At 36.8% G+C, this 26,288-nt stretch overlaps 1 protein-coding gene across 1 annotated transcript; it reads right to left on the minus strand.

Annotated features, from left to right (window-relative positions):
* Positions 1-266: 266 nt before the first annotated feature.
* On the minus strand, positions 267-5,853 carry LOC103562549 (disintegrin and metalloproteinase domain-containing protein 20-like). The gene is made up of 2 exons (XM_070607617.1): positions 5,701-5,853; positions 267-2,994 (listed from the first exon to the last, which is right to left on the minus strand). The coding sequence occupies exon 2, from the start codon at positions 2,867-2,869 to the stop codon at positions 647-649; it is 2,223 nt and encodes a 740-aa protein (XP_070463718.1). The 5' UTR covers positions 2,870-2,994; positions 5,701-5,853; the 3' UTR covers positions 267-646.
* Positions 5,854-26,288: the final 20,435 nt, after the last annotated feature.

The following is a 26,288-nucleotide window of genomic DNA, read 5'->3' on the forward strand; positions in this document are numbered from 1 at the left end:
ATATATATATATACACATATATATATATAATATATATATAAAATATTTTCTCTATGTATGTACAGATAATGTGCAGACAGAAAGTTAATGTTGATTCCAAGGTGAAAGCTGTTAATGAGGCAACGCTGACATGAACACCAATCAAAAAATCCTCCAGGTTTCCAGTCTCCCTGTAGTTTCCCTTGTTGGCAGAAAGTAGTAGGGAGAGGACTGACAAAAAAGAAATGAGATTTGTAGGTTCCCATTCACCCTGTGACAAAGCAGAGTACAAAGGGAAAGATCTTTAATATTGAGAGACAGCAAATTAAAAACACACACATAACATCCATGAGCTGTTCTTTAGCTCAGGAAACACAGACACTAATTCCATGAAAAATTAACCACTAAAGTTGCTTAAAATAATGGAAAGCAGAAATATGCTAGGAATTAGTTTATTTTGCTAATTGTTTGATGGCTAATGCTTATGATCCTGAATGATGAAAAATCTGGGGGATTTTCTGTCAATGATTATGACACATGCTGTAACATTTCTACTGCCAGGAGACTAAAACTTCATACATGAGAAAGTTCGTTTGGGATTGGGTTTCTCTTTTGAAATCTGAACTTTTTGATTTTCTTTCTGAGGTGACGTCAGAACATTTTGCTGTCAATCCTGAGGTTCAGTTGAAAAATTCTTCTTTTTTTTCTTCTGCTTTCCTTTATATCTCATACAAAGCAAAATTAAGCAAAACAGTAATAAAACAAAAAAAGGAATCAACCAAAATACTAGTATGTTGGGCTGCTTTTGCACCACCTTTTCTTTCTCCTTTGGTATCCAAGGATGTGGGGGTGGGCCACTATCAATACTACCTCCAGTACCATTTTTGAGGCAGTCGGGAGGGTCCCAGGGATAGTTGCAATGGCAGTGATGTCTATTGTTGCAGACCCCTTTCATATTGCAGGTCTCAGGTGAACAATCACTGTCCAAATGTGACATTGGCATACATTTCTTTTGGATGCAGATATGATCTACACCACACTCTGTACCATCTTTCACTTCACCAATATCAGGTATAGTCATCCCATAATGGTAGTCTGTACCCCAGCAGGTGACGTCATTGAAGTGAGTCCAATGCACCGTAGAATGTTCTTCAAGAAAGGGAATTTTTGTCACATTCTCACACTGAACCCTCCCACACAGGCTATCTGAGGTATTACATCGTACAAATGCAGTGTTCTTTAAACCACAGTGACCAAAACGGTCACCGCGGGTGTTAATTCTCATGTAGCAACTCTGATTTGCACTTTTAGCCTCTTTGCCAAAAATTTTTCTACACTGTTCATCACGATTATTGCATCTCTTTTCATAGCAGTAGTCACCACTCTTGCACAAGAACCCATCTTGCATATACACATCTTCTGGACACTGATGGGAAGTCCCATTGCACCACTCTGGAAGATCACATTCATTTTCCTTTTTCCTACACATAGTGCCCGATGGCATGAATTTGCAGTCTTGGCAACAAAGCCCAAAAGCACAATCAGCCTCAGGAATCAGAGTGCAGTTTGACTGACAACAGTGATCTTCTATACAGGTTAAGGAACCACAGTCACACTCTTCTCCTTCTTCAACCACACTGTTCCCACAGCGTGTCATGGTGAAGATACGCTCTGGACTTGGTGGAATGTACATACACTTTGTTCTTAGCATAAGCTCTGAATACCAAGTGTAACTGCAGTTGCTAAATCTATGTGTATCTCCTTTTCCTGCATTCATTATGCACCTACTTCTCCCACATGTGCATGTTCCATCATCGTGTTTCATACCCACAGTATGACCGACCTCATGTGTCACAGTATTTGCAAAACTAACAAGGTCCTCAGTCTGGAAACTCTCAATTCCACAATTATGACGAGAGTTACATACTGTTCCAACATAAGCTAAGCCACCAACGATACCAAATCCTTTCCCTGAAAAAATATGTGCAGCATCATGGGGCAAGCGGTCATTAAAGCCTTGTCTCTTCCAGTCACAAAATCTCCTAAGGCCTCTGTATATGTCATCTAGCAGAATGAGGTTTCCTTCAGTCCATATCTCAATTCCCATTAAAGTCACCTCAATATCCACTGTTTTAAAAAAGTTATTTGTGTGATGAATAACTTCATACGCTTCCTTCTGCACATCTGAGACATTACTGTCACGATGAATAAAACGATTGTTGTCTACTACCACTGCAATTTCAAGATACCGCTTGTGGAGCCACCAGCCTTCATACGGAGTCCGCATCAAAGTGAAAGTATCACTCCCTTGAAGCTTTAATTGTCGAGCTATTTCTTCATCTGTTAATCCACATCTCATGGGTGGAGATTGTGTCTCTTCACTGTCAATCCTATGTACCAGATGTTCAAATATGGTAAGCCTTTTGGGCGTGATTTCATAAATAGTGTCCATTGTCTGTATTATTCCTTGAAAACCCCCTACACAGGTATTCAAAGAAACCAGGGATTCTGAGTCCCCTTCCACATAACCATGATAGTAGCAGTCATTCTGGACAAAAGGCTGGTCCTCAAGGAGAGTACCCTGATCCGTGTAGGTGAACACTGAGAGGTGTCTGTACAGGAAATGCTTGTTGACCTTCATGTGGACAATGTGTCTCTGGCCTCCAAAATTCATTCTGTAAGACAGCCATCCTGAGGGATTCTTGCCGGCATCAGTGCCTGCTACCCTCAAGGGGATCACCACTTCTGGGGGACCATGGTGTGAGGAGAGCCCCACCTGGGACAATGCAGAAAGGAACAGAAACACCCTCAGCCAGAGCAGCAGGAGAATGAGCCTCACATGCACCAGGGTCTCAACCACAGCTATTATGGAGCCACCATGTGCAGCCATTGGTGAGAGCAAAAGAAGACAGGGTGAGAAGAATCAGTGTTCTGTCTCTTCCCCCTGAGCTGGCTGTATGCAGCACCAACCTTTAATCTGTCCTCTGACAGAGTCACACCATCAGCGCAGCAGCACTAAAAGAAAAAAATAAGAAGAATGGCGGAGACAGGGGTGGAGGTTATTAACAGGCCAAGGTGGAGGACGAAGAGAAGAATATGGATTAAAATCTGTGGGTGTTTAATTCAAAAAATGACTCAGTATACTGCCTTGCATTTGCTCTTAAATAATGGTGAGACAGTGTGAGACTGCGGCTGTACAAAAGAATGGTGATTGGCTGGGTTGATAATTATTGAACCTAGAAGAACTGCTTTCTTCTTTGATTAAAGTATTAATAAAAACACATAGTATGCAGACAGTGTGATACATACTTGGGAAACATGAATACAGGCCTAGATAATTTAATGGTCTGGAGCTCAAATTTGGACAGAGTGATTGGGGCAAAGATACACATTAGGAATCTGTAAAATTGCATTCAATGTCTTACATATACAGTGCTTTTTAAAAGTTCTCTAGTAAGAATATCCACAGTCTTCATCAGATCATTAAAGTAATAAGAATGCTGAAAGTAATGACACCAAGAACCCTTGTCCTAGTTGAAAAAATATAAAAGTGAAGTCTGCTGTAAAGGATATTGTACAGACTGATCAAATCCACTTCCCATAGTCGGTAACATAACAATGAAAGATGCCTGATTAAGGATGCATCACCTCCTAGACTCTCTGCCCATTTCTGGTTAATTATAATTTTTTCCTGATTCTATGTTCCTTGACCTCTTTTCTCTGCAATCATTTTCTTTTCATTTATGGAATCTTCCCTTCATGAAAAGCAACAGCAATTACTTCCCTCTACTCACGCTTCTTCATGGAAATCTCCGTATTCCTATTTAATTCTACTAAACCTACCAGTCAACAATGTGAAGCCCAGCAGAGGGAAAGATTTCCATTCTCAGAATCCCCATATGCCATACAAGTCAGATTTCTGTCTGCAATTTTCTTTGATTACCAAAGCTCCTTCCAAACCACTGAACTGATAGCTATCCCATTAAACCACTACTTACCTTTCTTGCTCTTACTCCAACTCCCAAATCAATCCTGCGCAAACCTCGAAGAATTTGGAGTCTGATTTACTAATTTCTCCTCCACCAATAATTTTACCAACATTCTGGATTTAGTAAGCATGTGGATAACCCATACAACGCCTATTTTATCTTAGCTTTACAACTCATTTTCAACAATATGTAGCTATTGACCTATGGTCGTGACCTATATTTTATTCTCGCCTTTGACTGTTCTGTTTCCTATTAAATATTTAACCACAACTTTTATCCTTAATCTGAACTTACTCCTCAAATTTGTAAAAGACAAAAATAACTTTTCTTTCTATTTTTCTCACTATAAAGTTCCCTTCATTTTATATTTATCTGTATAGCCTAGCTCTGGACTCTATCAATTCAACCACTGTTGGCTAAAATCCTCAACCCAAACTAGATTAATGCTTTTTCCCTGCTTTTATTACTTCTACAACAAACTGCCCAAACTTCTGGGAATATAAATCACAAGGTCTCTTTAGGGGAATGAGTATGTAAAAGGTGGAAACTACAAATTGGGAGGAGATAGCCTGAAACTTCAGCCTAAAGGATAAAATCATGAGCAAGAATTTATTTCAACTAATTTTATACTTTTAATAATTTGTGCTTTGTGTCTACCTTGTTTCTTAATTTTATGGTGTTCTAAATTTCCTCATCAATATATAGGACCATCAGCTGAAAATCTATTGTCTTTGTTCTCATAAATACTTATTATTGAGTTTAAATAATGTTCGTTTAAATTGTAAAACCAAGAATTCTTCATTTTGTGCATGTTTAATAAGGATATGACATTTTTATTCATCTTTGCTTTATTGTTGCAGATAGTTGACAGGAGACTTGTTTCAGACTGAACATGATCCTTATCATTACAGGGACCTGAGTTCCTAGGGTACTTGCCTACTCATCTAGTACTAACGGGGAGGACTATTTCACAAATGCCAAGAGCCCACAAGAAGAATATAAGTTCCCTAAATGAAATCATCGAGGACAACATCTTTAAATTGTGAGTAAAATCCTAATATGCCTATTTAATTTCTCAAAGTCTTTCTTGATATATATTTGGTAATTATTATAGAGTATGAGTTGTGATGGAAAAGAATTATTCATGAATAATATAGTGCTGTTAAGAGTGAATTTAACCAATTTAAATTGGTCAAATTTATTCCTCTGACCTCAGCTTGTAGGGGTAATAGGAAAACAAACTCCAAGAATATTTGAGCCAGACTACATTTTCCAAATAACGTTATTTTATCCAATGTCTTAAGAGAGACACTTCCTGAGAGAATATAACATTTTCAGGAATAATGTGGAATAGTGCCATAATAGTATAGAAACCTCAAAGTAGACTGTGACACACTATCTTTTGTAAATTCTTTTTTCATCTCCCCACAGCTTCATCAAATTCAACAATCTCTGTTCCCTAATTATCACCTCCCTCCTCACTGTCATTATAACCTAATTCAGCTTTTTCCAAACTATGAGTAACAGCTCATTAAAAATACAATTTTGTGGCTCTCAACCAAGTAAAATAGAGCAGGATAAGACATAATAAAAGTTATATATCCTTCTTAATCTGAAAAATTGGCAAAGAATCATGTTGTGTTTTTACATATGTGTGTGTATGTGTTTTTATGTATGTATACACAAATACTAATGCTTTTCTTCTTTACAACTAAATTCTTGAATAACTTACCAGTAGTAGAAATAATGGTTCTCATGAACTTTTCCAGCTATACCCCTATCACAGATAGTTTGTACCACCCATTTCTGTGAACAAAGATTTTTATTTGAAGCTTTACATAACAAAGATAAATGAAGTCTTTCATCACTCATTTGATTATGTTCTAGATTCAACTGCTTAGCAACAAGACTCTTCCAATTCTACAGACCATGACAACTGGCTAAAGGTCCTCCTTCACTCCAACTCCACAATTCCCATCAAACTTCATCTCAAATTACTTTTCAGTATGAATAAATCTGACTATATTCTTTATCCCCATTCTATGTGCTCCCTACATACAGTATAAACACTTTAGTTCAGTACTTTTGCCCTGGTCTCAGATTATTCACAAAGATTGAACCATATTATGGAACACTTGAATTCCTTCAGGTTCCAGAAAGAAGTTAAACCATTTTACAAGATAGTTTTCATAGTAGTGAGCTAGGACATTTTCTTTAGTATAGACTTTAAATAATTGAGTTTCTTTGGATATTTTTTTCAGGGATGAATAGAATCAATTGTGATTAACAGAAAATTTTATAACAAAGTGTCTACAAGACACTGCCTCTCCTTAAAAAGTATACATTGATTATGCTTGTGATACCAGTCACAATCAAATAATATATCAACAGATGAAACTCTAATGATAGAGTTATCTCCAATATTGAATATCAGAAAAATTAGGAAAAGATGTGGATTGTATTTTAATGTTACAAGACAAGCATGAGATTTATATTTTTTAAAAAAAGGGGAACTAGTATAGATATAACATGCTACACTATTAAATGTTACACGATTTAACATTCATGTAGAAAGCAGAACTTTTTACTGAATTATTGGCTAACTGAAAAGGATTGACTGTTGTTCATCAATCAGTTATAACTGATAAAAAGAAAAAGATGTTGAAATCTAACTATTAGGTCAGGTAATTGTCAAGAAAGGCAGCGGTCTTATAAGCCTCTCCAAATTTAACATTATATTTTAGGCACAAATAGTTAAAAGGGATTGGCATGTTACAAATATCCAAAATCAGGTGTTATAATATTTTCTCAGGAGAGTAAAAACTCATGTAGCATCAGAGACCAAGAGAGGAGTTTTTAGTAAATAAAGTATAGAGAGCACCAAACAGATATAATTATGTTAGTATTCCAAGTTTCCTAAGGTAAAGAAAAAAACTTACCTGTCAGTAATTACTTTAAATATAAATAGATTAAATGCTCCAGTCAAAAATCATAAAATTTCTGAATGAATAAAAAAACAAGATCCAAGTATATGCTGTCTACAACAGAATCATTTGAGACTTAAGAACACACTTAAGCTGAAAGTGAAAGGGTGGAAAAAGATATTCTGTGCAAATGTTAACCAAAAGACAGCAGCCGTGGCTATACTTATATCAGGCAAAACAGACTAAAAGTCAAAAGCTGTTCCGAGAGACAAAATAAGTATTTATATAATGATAAAAGGGTCAATTCATCAGGAAGGTGTAATAATTATCAATATATACGCACCCATCTTCAGAGCATCTAAATATGTCAAGCAAATATTGACCAATCTGAAGGAACAAATAGACAGCAATACAGTGATAGCAGGAGGCTTTAATACAATAATTTCAATAATGTAAAGAGTATCAATAAGGAAATAGCATATTGAACAACACTGTAGACCAAATTATCTTGAGACATATAAAGAACATTCCATCCAACAGCAGCTGAATACATATTCCTTTCAAGAGCACATGGAATATTCTCCAAGCTAGAATCATATATTAGGTCACAATATAAGTTTTAACATATTTGAGAGGATTGAAATTATAGCAAGTATCTTTTCCAACCACAAGGAAATGACTGGAAATTGAGAACAGAAAGAAACTGGAAAATTCACAAATTAGTGGAAAATAAGCAATACACTTCTGAACAACCATTAGGGCAAAGAAGAAATCAAAAGGGAAAACAAAAAATATCTCAAAACAAATGAAAACAAAAATACAAATACAAAAACTTATGGAATACAACAAAAACACTACTAAGAGGGAAGTTTATAAAGGTAAACACTTTTAAAAAGAAGAAAGATATCAAATAAGCTAACTTTATGCCTCAAGAAATTAGAAAAAGGCAAACAAACTAAGCCCAAAGTTAGCAGAAGGAAGTAAATAACAATGAGCAGAAATAAACATCATAGAGGAATAAAAGTAATAGAAAAATCAATGACACTAAGGGCTGTTTTCTTTCAAAGACAAGCAAATTGACAAACTTTTTGCTAATCTAACTAAGAAAAAAAGAGAGACGACTCAATTCAATGAAATCAGAAATGAAGAGGAGATATTACAACTGATAACACAGAAATAAAAAAAGATCATGAGTGAGTACCACAAATAATTATATGGGCAAATTGGATAACCAAGAAGAAGTGGATAGATTCCTAGAAACATAAACCTACCAAAACTGAATCATGAAGAAATAGAAAATATGAGCAGAGCCATAATAAATAAGAAGACAGATTCAGTAAACAAAAACCTCTCAAAAAAATAAAGACCAGGACCAGATGGCTTCAGTGGTGAATTCCTCTAAACATTAAAGAATTGACACTAATCCTTCTCAAAGTTGTCCAAAAAATTTAAGAAGGAACACATCTAGACCCATTTTATGAGGTCAGTGTTATCCTGATACCAAAGCCAGAAAATGACACTACAAGAAAAGAAAACTACAGACCAATATCTCTGATGAATATAGATGCAAAAATCTCAAATAAATACTAGCAAACTGAACCCAACAACACATTAAAGGGATCACACACCATGACCTTGTGAGATTTATCCCTGGGATACAAGGATGGTTCAGCATCTGCAAATCAAGTCCTGTGATAAACCACGTTAATAGAATGAAAGACAAAAATCACAAGATTATCTTAATAGATGCAGAAAAATTTTTTGACAAAATTAAACAGCTTTTCATAATAAAAACTCTCAACGAACTAGGTATAGAAGGAATTTATACCAGCAAATAGAGGCCGTATGTGAGAATCACATATATGTGCCCACAACCAACACCACATTCAAGAGTGAAAAGTGAAAGGTTTCCTCTAGGATTAGGACCAAGGCAAGAACGCCCGCTCTCTCTGCTTCTATTCAACACAGTACTGGAAGCCCTACCTGAAGGAATTAGGCAAGAAAAGGAAAGAAAAGACATCCATGTCTGAAATGAGGATGTCAAATTATCTCTGCAGATGATAGGTTCTTATATATAAACAACCCTAAAGACCCCATAAAAAATACTGTTAGAACTAACAAACACAATCAGTAAAAGTTGCAGAATACGAAATCAACATGCAAAATTTACTGGCACATCTATACACAAACAATGAACTACCTAACAAGGAAATTAAGAAATTAAATAACAATCACAAGTGCAATATTGTCAAAAAGAGTAACATACTTAGGAATAAATTTACCAAAGGAGATGAACATGTTAATACTTAGAAAATAGAGAAATGAGACTGCACCAGAACAAAACAAAACTTCTGCACAGCAAAGGAAAAAATCAACAGAGTGAAAAGGCAACATGCATAATGGGTGAAAATATTTGCAGACTATATATCTGATGAGGGTCTATATCCAAAATATATAAGGAATTCTTACAACTCAATGGCAAAGAAACAATAATTAATACATAATACGTATTAGTATGGCTAATATAAAAATATTTATATTTGCAAGTTTTGGCAAGTATGTGTAGAAATGGGAGCCCTAGTACACTGTTGGTGGGAATATAATTTGGTGAAGCCTCTACGGAAAAATATTAAAAAATATTTTTAAGTGGAGATTCCTCAAAATATTAAAAACAGAACTACCATATGCTTCAGTAATTCTACTTCAGTTCCAAAGAACTGAAATCGGTATGTCTAATAGATAACTGCACTCGCACCTTCATTGCAGCATTATTCACAATAGTTAAAATATGGGAACAACCTAAATGTCCATCAACAGATAGATAAGTAAAGTGCAGTATATACATAAAATATTATATTATTCAGCATTAAAAAGAAGGAAACCCTGCCATGCATGACAGTATGGATGAACCTGGTGAACATCATACTAAGTGAAATAAGCCAGTCACAGGAGGACAAATACTGCATAATTCCACTTATAGTGAGTTATATAAAATAGTCAAACTCACAGAAACAGAGAGTAGAATGGTGGTTGACAGAATCTGGGGGGAGTGGGAAATATAAAGTTGCAGTTCCATGAATATATACTTATACTTACGCAAGATGAATAAGTTATAGAGATCTGCTGTACAACATTGGTTCTATAATTAACAATATTGTACTGTACAATTAAAAATTTGTTAAGAAGATAAATCTCATATTAAGTGTTGTTACCAGAAAATAAATAAATAAATCTTGTGTGAATTAAAAAAATCAAATTTTTGAGAAAATAGACTAAGAAAAAAAGAGTTTCTTGGGGCCGGCCCAGTGGTGCAGAGGTTAAGTTCGCACATTCTACTTCGGCATTCCCCAATTTGGATCCCCAGTGTGGACCTACACACCATTTGTCAAGCCGTGCTGTGCTACGCGTCCCACATATAATGTAAAGGAAGATGGGCACAGATGTTAGCTCAGGGATAACCTTCCTCAAAAAATAAACAAGAGTTTCTTAGAGTATTTAGGTAAACTTTATTTCTACATACTGATACAAGGAGAGAGTGAACATTGTTTTATTTTTTTAACATCCAATTTTGCCAATGATACTCTTCTTTAGGAATATTGTATTAAATTTTCAACTGTAATTAGCTATGAAATATTAAATTTTTATATTGCTTATAAGTAGTATATTTCCCACTAATTCTTTCACTTCTCTTATAATCCGGTAACTCAGGCTTTGAATATTATGAGAGGTAAGCCACTTTCTCCCCCTGAGTTACAGGAGCAGTATATTTAAAGCATATGTTGAACATCTTCTCTAGAAATCTTGTTTTCTTTATATAAATCTATATAAATTTATATGCTTATTAGCTTTTATAAACCAATAAAAACAGGTACTTCCATGCATATTTAAGAAAATCCACAGTTGACTACATTAATTTCCTCCAGAAAGAGAAAAGTTACTCAAATTTTTTCAAAAGCATAGTTTATACTCCTCAAACAGAAAATTTTTATCAAATTTAGGGCACATTGACATAACGCTACAAGGCTTAATGTTGAAACAAAAATATTGGTTTTTATTAGAATGTTGATTAGTTATTGCGTGAAATAATAAAATTAACGTCATTGGAACTTTCAGAGAAACACGACTGGTAAAATATGAAAGCTCTGTGAATTTCCCTGTAAATCCAACAAGACAGTTATTTTTCCAGTTGGTAGTGAACTGAGAAAGACTCCCAGCTGACAGACAGTAGGAAGCCAGGATCTTCAGACATAACCTCAATAAATGAATTGTGCCAACAATGTGAATGAGTTGCAAGTGGGTTCATTCCCAGTTGAGCCTGACTAACGCCTTGTGAGACCCTGAGTCAAAGACCTAGATAAGCTGTACCCAGATGCCTGATGCCCTGAAACTCTGACATGATAAAATGGTGTTGTTTTAAGCCACTGGCTTTGGAGTAATTTCTTACACAACAATCAATGACTATTGTACTTTTTAGGCAATACCTTATCTTTCTCTGCCATCTTTAGTCTTATTTACAGAATCTTGAAAGGATAATTTTGTTATGTGCTATTTGTTTTTCATGCTAACCAAATAAATAAAAAACAAATACATAAAATAAATAAATAAATAAAGCTGATGACTTGGAGCTAGAGATTTGGTTTTCTTATTACTTTAAAGTGCTACTTAGGTATAACCCTGTGCTAGACTCAAATGTTCCCATAGAGCACAATTTTATATAAACATCATCTTTGGTATAGGAATTTCATTTTGTAGGTTTGTTAACTGTGTGGTCCATAATGAGTAGAGAGAGAAGAGGATGAAGATTTGGGAACTATGCAAACATCCTTATTCGTGTTGTTAAAAAAAATCACACTTTTAAGGCAACATAATATAAACACAGATTTCTCTATCTATGATTGGAAAGCCAAGGTACTAATGAATTCTATAAGATGTAGTCTCAAATATCAGTAAATATCTAAATCCTAAAGAAATAGATAAATAAAGAAACAATAAGAAAAATCTAGATGCACACTCCTCTGCCACTTGAAAGAATAGATCTTCGCTACTCAACAGAAATCTCTACATGAATGTACCACAAAATTACAAATCAGAATCCACACCAATGTCACAAATGAAGGCAAATAATTGTCAATGTTCAAACCATGATCAGAACCAAAATTATTTTTGGATAAGAAACTTTTGGCATTGATAGGGAGAATTCGGGATAGTGGTCCAAGTGCTTAAGTGTTCTGGGAATACCAACATACATACGTTAAAATGGCACATTTTGCTATCAACGTCTAAGTGAAATCTCCAGATCTATGTCAAGGAATATATCAAAGACTGATAGAAGAATCCAATCAAGCATTTAATGTAGGTTTTTGTGGAGTGAGTCTTAGGAAGTTTCTTGGTCAAACATCAAGGGAGGCACCATCTTCTCTCTGAACCTACAATTAACTGTGAGCATTTTCTATTGTCTTGATTTTTGTGCTTTTTTTTTTTTTTTTGGCACCAGGAGGAAAGTTCAAAGTCCCAACATTAGCTGCTAGTCAGAAGCATTTTTCAACACAGCTCTTTGTATTTTCTTCTCTTGATGACATGCAATTCACATTGATTTCTTCAGAGCTGTGCTGTGAGGTTCCCTTCCTGAAATATTTTTTCTATTAGAATAGATCTGGAGACTCCTCTGTCTCAAGATGGGGAAGTAAAGAGAAATTTGCCCATAGAGAATGTAACTGAACACAATTTGTTCAGGTTACTTATTGCTGTTTAACAAATTATGCTAATTTAGTGGCTTAAAGTATATTTCATAAAATTTCACAAATGTGTAGGCCAGGCTTCAGCAGGACTTGGTTGGGCAATATTTTTGCTCCATGTGATGCCAACCAATGTTCACCTGGTGGCATTCAGCTGATGGTTTGGCTGGTCATGAGGATCTGTGTTCCTTTCATTTTTTGTCTGGTGACTTCACAGACATGGACAGAAGGCTGGGGTTGGCAGAGTCTGTTTATTAGAGAGCCTACATATTACCTCTGAAGCATTAAGTTATCCTTACATTAAGTTGCAAACATTCCAGGAGGCTCAGGCAGCAACTGAAAGGCTTCCTAGGACTTAGCTTCAGAAGTGCCACTACAGCACTTTTGCCACATTCTATTTGTCAAGAAAGTGTAAGGCCAGGTCAGATCTAAGTGGGGATGGGAAGGTAGTGAGAAAGAAGAAGAAATTCCATCTCATAATGAGAAAATGGCATGTGTGTAGAAGGAAGGAAGATATTAATGACACCCATAACATATGCAAGCTACTTCAGTCCACCCTCTAACTCTAAAAATTCATCTAGAGTGTTGAACTACTTTTTTTTAAGTTAATTTTTATTGAGTTTATGATAGTATACAATCTTGTGAAATTTCAATTGTACATTATTGTTTGTCAGTCATGTTGGAGGTGCACCCCTTCACCCTTTGTGCCCACCCCCCAAGCCCCCTTTCCCCTGGTAGCCACTAAGCTGTTATCTTTGTCTACCTGTTTAAATTCCTCATATGAGTGGAGTCATACAGAGATTGTCCTTCTCTATCTGGCTTATTTCACTTAACATAATTCCCTCAAGGTCCATCCATGTTGTTGTGAATGGGATGATTTTATTCTTTTTTATGGCTGAGTAGTATTCCATTATATATATATACCATATCTTCTGTATCCACTTAGTTGATAAAGCACTTAGTTGATGAGCACTTAGGTTTCTTCTACATCTTGGCTATTGTAAATAATGCTGCAATGAACATAGCGGTGCATGGGACTTGTGGAATTGCTGACTTCAAGCTCTTTGGATAGATACCCAGTAGTGGGACAGCTGGGTCCTATGGTATTTCTAGTTTTAATTTTTTGAGAAATCTCCATACTGTTTTCCATAGTGGCTGCACAAGTTTGCATTCCCACCAGCAGTATGTGAGGGATCCTTTTTCTCCACAACCTCTCCAACATTTGTTACTTTTTGTTTTGGTTATTTTTGCCATTCTAATGGCAAATTTGCATTCTAATGGGAAATTTGCATTTCCCTGATGATCAGTGATGATGAACATCTTTTCTTTTTTGTTTTGTTTTGTTTTGTTTTTTTCCGAGGAATATTAGCCCTGAGCTAACTGCTGCCAATCCTCCTCTTTTCGCTGAGGAAGACTGGCCCTGAGCTAACATCCATGCCCCTCTTCCTCTACATTATATGTGGGATGCCCACCACAGCATGGCATGCCAAGGAGTTCCATGTCCGCACCCGGGATCCGAACCGACAAACCAGCAAAGCCCGGGCCTCCAAAGTGTAACGTGAGCACTTAACTGCTGCACCACCAGGCCGGCCCCTGAACATCTTTTCATGTGCCTATTGGCCATCTGTATACCTTCTTTAGGGAAATGTCTGTTCATGTCTCCTGCCCAGATTTTGATTGGGTTGTTTGATTTTTTGTTATTGAGTTGTGTGAGTTCTTTATATATTGTGGAGATTAACCCTTTGTTGGATATATGACTTGCAAATATTTTTTCCCAATTAGTAGGTTGTGTTTTTGTTTCAATCCTGTTTTCCCTTGCCTTGAAGAAGCTCTTTAGTCTGATGAAGTCCCATTTGTTTATTCTTTCTATTGTTTCCCTTGTCTGAGAAGACATCATGTCCGAAAAGATCCTTTTAATACTGGTGTCAAAGAGTGAACTGCTTATATTTTCTTCTAGAAGCCTTATGCTTTCAGGTCTTACCTTTTGGTCTTTGATCCATTTTTAGTTTATTTTTGTGAGTGGTGAAAAAAATGGTCAATTTTCATTCTTTTACGTGTGGCTTTCCAGTTTTTCCAGCACCATTTGTTGAAAAGACTTTCGTTTCTCCATTGTATGTCCTCAGCTCCTTTGTTGAAGATTAGCTGTCCATAGATGTGTGGTTTTATTTTTGGACTTTCAATTCTGTTCCATTGATCTGTGCACCTGTTTTTGTGCCAGTACCATGCTGTTTTGATTACTGTAGCTTTGTAGTATGTTTTGAAGTCAGGGATTGTGATTCCTCCAGCTTTGTTCTTTTTTCTCAGGATTGCCTTACCAATTCAGGGTCTTTTGTTGCCCCATATGAATTTTAGGGTTCTTTGTTCTATTTCTGTAAAGAATGTCATTGGGATTCTGATTGGGATTGCGTTCAATCTGTAGATTGCTTTAGGTAGTATGGATATTTTAACTATGTTTGTTCTTCCAATCCATGTACATGGAATGTCCTTCCATCGCTTTATGTCGTCATCCATTTCTTTCAGGAAAGCCTTGTAGTTTTCGTTGTATAGGTCTTTCACTTCCTTAGTTAAATTCACCCTGACGTATTTTATTCTTTTTGTTGTGATTGTGAACGGTATTGTATTCTTGAGTTCTTTTTCTGTTAGTTTGTTGTTGGAGTATAGAAATGCTACTGATTTATGTAAGTTGATTTTATACCCTGCAACTTTGCTGTAGTTGTTGACTATTTCTAAAAGTTTTCCAATGGATTCTTTGGGGTTTCCTATATATAAGATCATGTCATCTGCAAACAGCAAGAGTTTCACTTCTTCTCTCCCTATTTGGATTCCTTTTATTCCTTTCTCTTGCCTAATTACTCTGGCCAAAACCTCCAGTACTATGTTGGATGAGAGTGGTGATAGAGTGTATCCTTGTCTCATTCCTGTTTTCAGGGGGATGGCGCTCAGTTTTTGCCCAGTGAGTATGATGTTGGCTGTGGGTTTGTCATATATGGCCTTTATTATGTTAAGCTAATTTCCTTCTATGCCCACTTTGTTTAGAGTTTTTATCATAAATGGCTGTTGGATCTTGTCTAATGCTTTCTCTGCATCTATTGAGATGACCATGATGTGGTGTATCACATTGATTGATTTGTGGATTTTGAACCATCCCTGTGTCCCTGGTATGAATCCCACTTGATCATGATACATAATCCTTTTGATATATTCCTGAATTCGAGTTGCCAAAATTTTGTTGAGAATTTTTGCATCTATGTTCATCAATATTGGCCTGTTCTCTTTTTTCGTGGTGTCCTTGTCAGGTTTTGGTATCGGCATGATGTTGGCCTCATAGAATGTGTTAGGACGTATTCCATCCTCCCTAATTTTTTGGAATAGCTTGAAAGGGATAGCTATTAAATCCTCTTTGAAAGTTTGGTAGAATTTCCCAGAAAAGCCATCTGGTCCTGGAGTTTTATTCTTTGGGATGCTTTTGATTGCTGTTTCAATCTCCTTCCTTGTGATTTGTGTGTTCAGATTGTCTGCTTCTTCTTGGCTTAGCTTTGGGAGATTGTGAGAATCTAAGAATTTATCCATTTCCTCTAGGTTATCCATTTTGTTGGCATGTAGTTTTTCGTAGTGTTCTCTTATAATCCATTGTATTTCTCTGGAGTCTGTTGTTATTTCTCCTCTTTCATTTCTGATTTTGTTTATTTGAGCTTTCTCTCTTGTTTTCTTTGTAAGTCTGGCTAGGGGGCTTGTCAATTTCATTTATCTTCTCAAAGAACCAGCTCTTTGTTTCATTTCTCCTTTCTACTGCCTTGTTTCAATGGCATTTATTTCTGCTCTGATTTTTTGTTATTTCTCTCCTTCTCTTGACTTTGGGCTTTGTTTGTTCTTGTTCCTCTAATTCAGTTAGGTGCAATTTGAGATTGCTTATTTGGGATTTTTCTTGTTTGTTAAGATGTGCCTGTATTGTGATGAATTTCCCTCTTATACAGCTTTTGCTGCATCCCATATGAGTTGGTATGGCATGTTATCATTTTCATTTGTTTCCAGATATTTTTTTATTTCTTCTTTAATTTCTTCAATGATCCATTGCTTGTTCAATAGCGTATTGTTTAGTCTCCACATCTTTGTCCCTTTCTCAGCTTTTTTCTTGCAATTAATTTCTAGCTTCATAGCATTATGATCGGAGAAGATCCTTGTTACGACTTCAATTTTTTTAAATTTATAGAGGCTTGCCTTGTTTCCCAACATATGGTCTATCTTTGAGAATGTTCCATGAGCACTTGAGAAGAATGTGTATTCTGCTGTTTTTTGGATGGAGTGTTCTATATATGTCTATTAAGTCCAACTGTTTTAGGTTTTCGTTTAATTCCATCGTTTCCTTGTTGATTTTCTGTCTGGATGATCTGTCCAATGATGTGAGTGGGGGGTTGAGGTCCCCTACTATTATTGTGTTATTTTTGATATCTTCTTTTAGGTTTGTTAATAGTTGCTTTGTGAACTTTGCTGCTCCTGTGTTGGGTGCATAGACATTTATAAGCATTATTTCTTCTTGATGTAGTGTCCCTTTGATTGTTATATACTCCCCCTCTGTCTCTCTTTACCTGCCTTATCTTGAAATCTACTTTGTCTGACATAAGTGTTGCAACATCTGCTTTCTTTTGTTTGCCATTATCTTGGATTATCGTCTTCCACTCCCACTCCTTCACTCTGAGCCTGTATTTGTCATTGGAGCTGAGGTGTGTTTCCTGGGGGCAACAGATTGTTGGATCTTGTTCTTTAATCCATTTTGCCTCTCTGTGTCTTTTTATTAGAGAGTTCAATTCGCTTCTATTTTTTTATCCTTTCTTTTTTGGGGGGGGATTAATTCTTTTTCTTTTTTTCATTTTTGGATGTACATCATATTTCGAATTCAGTTTAGATTACATCATGTTCACCACCCAAAAACTAATTATAGTCCATCCCCTCACATGTGAGCCTAATCACCCATTTTGCCCTCTCCCCTACTCCCTTCCCCTATGGTAACCACCAATCCAATCTCCAATGCTATGTGTTTTTTTGTCGTTGTTTTTATCTTCTACTTATGATTGAGATCATATGGTATTTGACTTTCTCCCTCTGACTTATTTCACTCAGCATAATACCCTCAAGGTCTATCAATGTTGTTGCAAATGGCATGATTTTGTCCTTCTTATGGCGAGTAATATTCCACTGTATATATTTACCACTCTTTATCCATTCATCCATTAATGGGCACTTGGGTTGCTTCCATGACTTGCCTGTTGTGAATAATGTTAGAATGAACATAGGGGTGCATTAATCTCTGCGAATCGCTGACTTCATGTTCTTTGGATAAATATCCCATAGTGGGCTAGCCTGGATCAAATGGTATTTCTATTTTTAATTTTTTGAGAAATCTCCATACTTTTTTCCATAGTAGTTGCACTAGTTTGCATTCCCACCATCAATATATGAGGGTCTCCTTTTCTCCACATCCTCTCCAACATTTCCTATTACTTGCCTTGCTAATTATAGCCATTCTAACACATGTAAGGTGAAATCTAATTATAGTTTTGATTTGCATTTCCCTAATAATAAGATGTTGTACGTCTTTTCATATGCCTCTTGGCCATCTGTGTATCTTCTTTGGAAAAACGTTTGTTCATATCCTCTGCCCATTTTTTGATCAGGTTGTTTTTTTGTTGTTGAGTTGTATGAGTTCTTTATATATTTTGGAAATTAACCCCTTGTCAGATATATGATTTGCAAATATTTTCACCCTGTTGGTGGGTTGTCTTTTCATTTTGTTGATGATTTCCTTTACGTTGCAGAAGCTTTTTAGTCTGATATAGTCCCATCTGCTTATTTTTTCTTTTGTTTCCCTTGCCTGAGTAGACATGGTATACACTAAGACCGATGTCAAAGAGTGTACTGCCTATGTTTTCTCCTAAGAGTTTCAGGTCTTATATTCAGGTCTTTAATCCATTTTCTGTTAATTTTTGTGTATGGTGTAAGATAATGGTCTACTTACTTTCATTTCTTCACACATGGCTGTCCAGTTTTCCCAACATCATTTATTGAAGAGACTCTCCTTTCTCTGTTGTATACTCTTGGTTCCTTTGTTGAAGATTAGCTGTTCATTGGTGTGTGGTTTTACTTATGAGCTTTCAATTCTGTTCCATTGATCTGTGTGTCTGTTTTTCTGCCAGCACCATACTGTTTTGATTACTGTAGCATTGTAGTATATTTTGAAGTCAGGGATTGTAATATCTCCTGCTTTGTTCTTCTTACTCAGGATTGCTTTGGATATTCGGGGTCTTTTGTTGTTTCATATAAATTTTAGAAGTATTTGTCCTATTTCTGTAAAGAATGTCATTGGGATTCTGATTGAGATTGCATGGATCTGTAGATTGCTTTAGGTAATATGGACATTTTAACTATGTTTATTCTTCTAATCCGCGAGCATGGAATATCTTTCCATTTATCAATGTCTTCTTTGATTGCTTTCAATAATGTCTTATAGTTTTCGGTGTACAGGTTTTTCACCTCCTTGGTTAAATTTATTCCTAGGTATTTTATTCTTTTTGTTGTGATTGTAAAAGGACTTGTATTCTTGACTTCTCTTTCTGCTAGTTTGTTACTAATTTATAGAAGTGCAACTGATTTTTGTATGTTGAGTTTGTAGCCTGCAACTTTGCTGTAGTTGTTGATTATTTCTAGTCGTTTTCTTGTGAATTCTTTAGGATTTTCTATATGCAGAATCATGTTGTCCCCAAATAACAAGAGTTTACTTCTTCCTTTACAATTTGGATACTTTTTATTTCTTTTTCTTGCCTAATTGCTCCAGCCAAAATCTCCAGTACTATGCTGAATAGGAGTGGCAAGAGTGGGCACCCTTGTCTTGTTTCTGTTCTCAAATGGATGGCTTTCAATTTTTCACTGTTAAGTTTGATGCTGACTGTGTGTTTGTTGTATACGGTCTTTATTACATTGAGGTGCTTTCCTTCTATACCCATCTTATTGAGAGTTTTCATCATAAATGGATGTTGGATCTTAAATGCTTTTTATGCATCTATTGAGATGATCGGGAGATCTTTATTCATCATTTTGTTAACATGGTGTATCACGTTGATTGATTTGCAGATGTTAAACCAGCCCTGCATCCCCAGTATAAATCTCACTTGGATGTGGTCTATAATCCTTTTAATTTACTGCCGTATTCAATTTCGCCAAGATTTTGTTGAGGGTTTTTGCATCTATATTCATCAGCAATATTGGCCTGTAAATTTCCTTCTTTGTGTTGTCCTTGTCATGTTTTGGTATCAGGGTGATTTTGGCCTCATAGAATGAGTTGGGAAGCATTACATCTTCTTCACTTTTTCAGAATAGTTTGAGAAGGATAGATATTAACTCTTCTTTGAATGTTTGGTAAAATTCACCAAAAAAGCCATCTGATCCTGGACTTTTGTTATTTGGGAAGTTTTTGATTGCTATTTCAAACTCTAGTGTTTGGTTTATTCAGACTCAGTATATCTTCTTGATTCAGTTTTGGGAGGTTGTATGATTCTAAGAATTTATCTGTTTCTTCTAGGTTATCTAATTGGTTGGCATACAGTTTTTCATAGTATTCTCTTATAATCCTTTGTATTTCTGTGGTATCCATCGTACCTTCTCCTATTTCAGTTTTAATTTTATTTATTTGCACCTCCTCTCTATTTTTCATGGTGAATCTGGGTAAGGGCTTGTCAATTTTGTTTATCTTCTCAAAGAACCAGCTCTTAGTTTCATTAACCCTTCCTACTTTTTTTTTCAGTCTCTATTTTGTTCATTTCTGCTTCAATTTTTATTACTTCCCTCCTTCTGCTCACTTTGGCTTTGTTTGTTCTTTCTTTTTCTGTTAGGTGTAGTTTAAGATTACTCATTTGAGATTTTTCTTGTTTGTTGAGGTAGGCCTGTATTGCTATACATTTCCCTCTCAGTTCCACTTTTCTGCATCCCATAAGAGTTGGTATGTTTTGTTTTCATTTTCGTTTATCTCCAGGTATTTTTTTAAATTTCTCCTTTGACTTCTTCATCAATCCCATGGTTATTCAATGGCATGTTGTGTATTCTCCACATATTTGTACCTTTCTCTGCTTTTTTCTTGTAGTTGATTTCTAGGTTTGTAGTATTGTGGTTGGAAAAGAGGCTTGATACAATTTCAATCTTCTTAAACTTACTGAGGCTTGCCTTATTTCCCAACATATGGTCTGTCTTCAAGAATGTTCCATGTGAACTTGAGAAGCATACATATTCTGCTGTTTTTGGATGGAATGTTCTATGTGTATCTGTTAAGTCCATCAGGTCTTATGTTTCATTTAAGGCCACCATTTCCTTGCTGATTTTCTGTCTGGATGATGTATACATTGATGTAAATGGGATGTTGAGGTCCTCCACTATTATTGTATTGCTGTCAATTTCTACCTTTAGGTCTGTTAATAATTGCTTTATATACTTTGGTGCTTCTGTGTTAAGTGCATACATATTCATAAGTGTTATGTCCTCTTGGTGAAATGTCCCTTTTATCATCATATACTGCCCTTCTTTGTCTCTCATTGTCTTTTTTATCTTGAAGTCTGCTTTGTCTGATGCAAGTATGGCAACACCTGTTTTCTTTTGCTTGGAATAGCACCTTCCATCCCTTCACTCTGAGCCTATGTTTGTTTTTAGGGCAGACATGTGTTTCCTGGAGGCAGCATATTATTGGGTCTTGTTTTTTAATCCGTCCAGCCACTCTATGTCTTTTGATAGGAGAATTAAATCTATTTACATTTAAGATGATAATTAATATATGAGGGCTTAATACTGCCATTTTATCTCTTGTTTTCTGGTTTTTTTATATTTCCATTGTTTCTTTTTCCTTTTATTTCTGACTACCATTTCAGGTTGGTACTTTTCTCAGCTTTCTCTTTGTGATTTGTGGCTTTGCTCTGATTTTTTGTTTTGTGCTTACCATGAGGTTTTTATAAAAGATCTCATAGATGAGATAGTCTATTTTCTGAAAGCCTCTTATCCCCTTATCCTAAGCAGGTTTCATCCCTTTCCTTTTGCCCTACTGAATTATTATTGTCACAAGTTATTCCTTTTTGTTTTGTTTGTGACTAAATTGAAGTCTGTACAGTTATTTTTTTATGCTTTTCTTCCCTTTTTCTTTTATGTTATAATTAAATCTTCGCTAATCTGTTCTGATAGAGAGCTGTAATTTTCTGATTTTGTCTGTTTATGTCCTTGGTCAAAGCTTTGTAAACCTTTGCCTTTTTGTTTCAGGTAGGAGGGCTTCCTTCACTGTTTCTTGTAAGGTGGGTCTACTGGAGATGAACATCCTCAGCTTTTGTATAGCTGGGAAAGTTTTTGTTTCTCTATTGTATCTGAAGGATAGTTTCTCTTGATAGAGAGTATTCCTGGCTGAAAGTTTTTGTCTTTCAGTATTTTAACTATATCATTCCATTCTTTCCTAGCCTGTAAGATTTCTGCTGAGAAATTTGCTGAAAGCTTGATAGGGGTTCCTTTGTAGGTTATGTTCTTCTGCTTTGCTGCCCTTAATACTTTTAATTTATCATTGACTTTTGACAGTTTTACTATTATATGCCTTGGAAAAGGTCTTTTTTCATGGATGCAATTCATAGTTCTATTGGCTTCATGTACTTGTAAGTCCAGTTCTTTACCCAGGTTTGGGAAGTTCCCAGCCATTATTTCTTTGAACAAGTTCTCTGCTTATTTCTTGCTCCCTTCTCCCTCTGGAATACTCATAGTCCTTATGTTGCTTTTCCTAATTGAATTGGATATTTCTCAAAACATTTCTTCAGTTTTTAAATATCTTAATTCTCCCTCCTTCTCTAAGTGAGGCATTTCTATATTTCTATCCTCTAATTTACTAATTCTTTCCTCTATAACGTCAGCTCTATTTTTTTAAGGATTCTAGATTATTTTTTATCTCATTAATTGTATTCTTCATATCCAGAATTTCTATGTAATTTTTCTTGAGGGCTTCAATCTCTTTGGTGAAGTATTCTTTCTGCTCATTAATTTTATTCCTGAGCTCATTGAACTGTCTTTCTGAGTTTTCTTGTAACTTGTTGAGTTTCTTTGTAAAAACTATTTTGAATTCTCTGTTATTTAAATTGCAAACTTCTGTCACTTTATGATTAGTTTCTGGAGACATCATTTTCCTTCTGCTCTGAAGCATTACTGTAGTTCTTCATGGTGTTTGAAGAATTGATCCTTTGCTGGGGCATTTGTGGTAGTATTACATCACAGATCCCACCTGCCACCATTGGAGGGAGGGCAGGAGCTGTGTCTTCCGATCCTGCTGGTAGTTGTGCTGAGAGGGCTGATCTGTATTTGTGTGGGCTGGCCACAGCTGCTCAGCAGGTTTCAGTCACAATGGTGGAGGCTCTGTGCTCAGCAGGCAGGTTCCTTTCATGTGGTGGGGGGCACTGCACTTGGTGGGGGACCAGCTGAGCTGCTGCACTAGGCAGGAGGTGCACCCTTTTTTGCAGTTAGACTGAGCTGCTGCACTTGGTGGGTGAGGCACCTTTGCGGGGACTGAGCCACCACCACTCACTGGGGAGCATTCCCATAGGCAGGGCAACTGCAGTATGGTGGGTACTACCATGGGCTGGGCTATCACTCCAAAAGCATTCTCATGTGGGCCGAGCTGCTCCTGCCTCCACTTATAATCTCACCCGTCACTGTGTGAGGTCCCTCAACCTGGATCACTGCTGCCATGGAGGGGGAAGTGTCTGCTCACCTGGTTCCACTGCTTCCCAGGGATCCAGTCCACCCAACTTCAGATGTATGGCTGCATGGATCTCTCAGGCATCCTGTTGTGCTGTGTAGGGAATCCTCTGTTGATTAAATGATGTCTGTTTATTTTTAACTTAGAGGGGAGAGACAGGGGAGAAATTCACTCCACCATGATGCCACTCCTGTCATTAATTTTTGACAGTTTTAATATATGCCTTGGAGAAGGTCTTTTTGCATTGATGTAATTAAGAGTTCTATAGGCTTCATGTACTGTTGTGTCCAGTTTCTTCCCCAGGTTTGGAAAGTTCTCAACTATTCTTTCTTTGAACAAGCTCCCTACTTCTTTCTCCCTGTCTTCTCATATCCAGAATTTCTGTTTTGTTCTTTTCAGAGCTTCAATATCTTTGGTGAAGTATTCCTTCTGTTCATTAATTTTATTCCTGAGCTCATTGAACTGTCTTTCTGAGTTTTCTTGTAACTCACTGAATTTCTTTTATGGTAGCTATCTTGAATTCTCTGTCAGTTAGATTGTAGTCTTCTGTGACTTCAGGTTTGGTTTCTGGAGAGTTGTAATTTTCCTTCTGTTCTGCAGTGTTCCTATAGTTCTTCATGGTGTTTGAAGAATTGATCCTCTGATGGCACATTTGTGGTAGTAATCACCTTTTCTTATTTGGGTACTGCTTTTATTACTTTGGTTCTGGTGACCTGGGTCTCATGTTCCTCTACTGCCTCTCCATGGACTCAGATGCTGCTGTCCCATGAACCACCTGTGCTGCTCTTCTTGGGTTGTCTTGGAGTGCTGATTGCGCTGCTGCCATGGGTACTAGGTTCATGGGTGTCACTGTCACCAGTAGGGGCCTGGGGACCTGGGGACTTGTATACAGCCCTACTGCTAGTAGACTTGGTATCAGGGTTGCCACCACTGGGGACTGGGTCATCAGTTCTGCTGTGGTTCCTGTTACATCTGGTTGCATAGGCTACCTGCCAGCACTGGAGCATGGGAAAGGGGTGTTTTTTTCTGTTCCTCCCCTGTCTGCACATAGTTGTGCTGATCAGCCATTCTTGATTTTCACAGGCTGGGCCACAGCTGCTCAGCAGAGCACCTTTACACGGGCTGGGTTGGGCTCTTGGTGGGTGGGTCATGCTCACACTGGTGGGGCTGCCAGTAGAGTAGGGCACCTTTGTGTGAGCAGAGCCACTGCCACTCAAAGGGGAGTGTTCACATGGACACAGCTGCCACAGCATGGTGGGTGCTCCTGCAGGCCAGGTTACTGCCACTCTTTAAGTATTTGCACACGGACCAGGCTACTCCCACCTCCACTCACAGTCATGCTGGCCCCTTTGTGAGCATCCATATCCTTGATCACTGCTGCTTAAGATGGAGAGGGGACAGCTCTCCTAGTTCCACTGCTTCCCAGGGGACCAGCCTGCCTGTCTTCAGATGTATAGTGGCATTTATCCCTCAGAAGTACCATTGTGCTGTGTAGGGAATCCTCTGTTGGTTAGTGGATGTCTTTTTAGTTGTAACTTAGAGGGGAGAGACAAAGAGAACAACTCACTCTGCCGTGATGCTCAAGGAATCCTAAAATTTTATCATCCACTGTTCTTGGGCGTGGTGCAGACCTTCCTCATAATTTATATAGGGTATTGAAGTGGATGCTTTTTAACTTCAAACTACTTCTACATATTTACTCTTATATAAAAAAGTCTCTCTTCTAAAGAGGCTTACTTTTTGCCTGAAGAATTTAGTAAAGGCAAAATAAGGAAATATTTATTTCATATCAACTGTATGTTTGGTATTGAGTTAGATTTGAAATACATAGAAAACAGCTCTATAATTAGTATCCTTCAACTCAAATGATTTTAGGTAAATAAAAAAAAGAAAGTAAATTAACAATCACTATAGAGTGTGGGCAGTGCTCTGATGCCTCCCAATTTTCTATATAGAAGAAGTTTAGGTTGGAAAGTGGTGGTTGTGTGGAGCTAGAAGATTTGCTTTAAGCTACACTTTCCAGTCATTTTGCTGATTTTACATAGCTTTTATATTTTTTGGAATTTCAGAATGCTAAGGGAATTTTGTAAGGTTCCCTGCCTGTATCTCCATTAACAAGCCACAATTTAGCATCGGCATAGGAAATAGGCTATCATGAAAATAACCTTGATCAGCAAAGGATTTAGGAAGTACTTTAGAGGATGTAAAGATGACTTGAGTCTTGAAGGATGAGTAGAAGTGAATCATGAGGAGAATCATGGTGACTTAATACAAGAGATAATACTTGGCACAAAGAAGGCCACCACTACATATTGATTGGATTGATGCGAGAGGGAGAAATAGGAGGAAGGTAGCTCCCCACAGAGATTCCACGGTGTAGAAAGTCAGAGACATATGAGAGAATCTATCACATTCAGGCATCCTACCTTCAGTATTTTACTTTATTGCTATGTGTAAGGATTTGGAGGAAAAGAATATAAAGCTGGAATGCACCTTATATTTGTTAGTTTACATGTTATTTTAATGGTGATGAGGAAAAATTGAGATATTCTAAGGAGGTGAGTTACAGGAGCAGATTTACACTATTACTATGTATGACTCTAGGTGTAGTGAAGCCTGGGTTGGGGATACCGAAGCCTAGATTAGAAATGTCTGTTAAAGAATAATGCAAGGCCAGCTCCGTGGCCGAGTGGTTAAGTTCACGTGTCCGCTGTGGCGGGCCCAGGGTTCGGATCCTGGGTGCAGACATGGAACCGCTCGTCAGGTCACGTTGAGGTGTCATCCCACATCCCACAACTAGAAGGACCTGCAACTAAGATATACAACTATGTACAGGGGCAGGGTTGGGGAGATAGAGCAGAAAAAAAAAAGAATGTAATGATTGAAATGAGAAATGCAAGAG

This window comes from Equus przewalskii, chromosome 2 (genome assembly GCF_037783145.1).
Source record: "Equus przewalskii isolate Varuska chromosome 2, EquPr2, whole genome shotgun sequence".
In the NCBI taxonomy this organism is placed as follows: domain Eukaryota; kingdom Metazoa; phylum Chordata; class Mammalia; order Perissodactyla; family Equidae; genus Equus; species Equus przewalskii.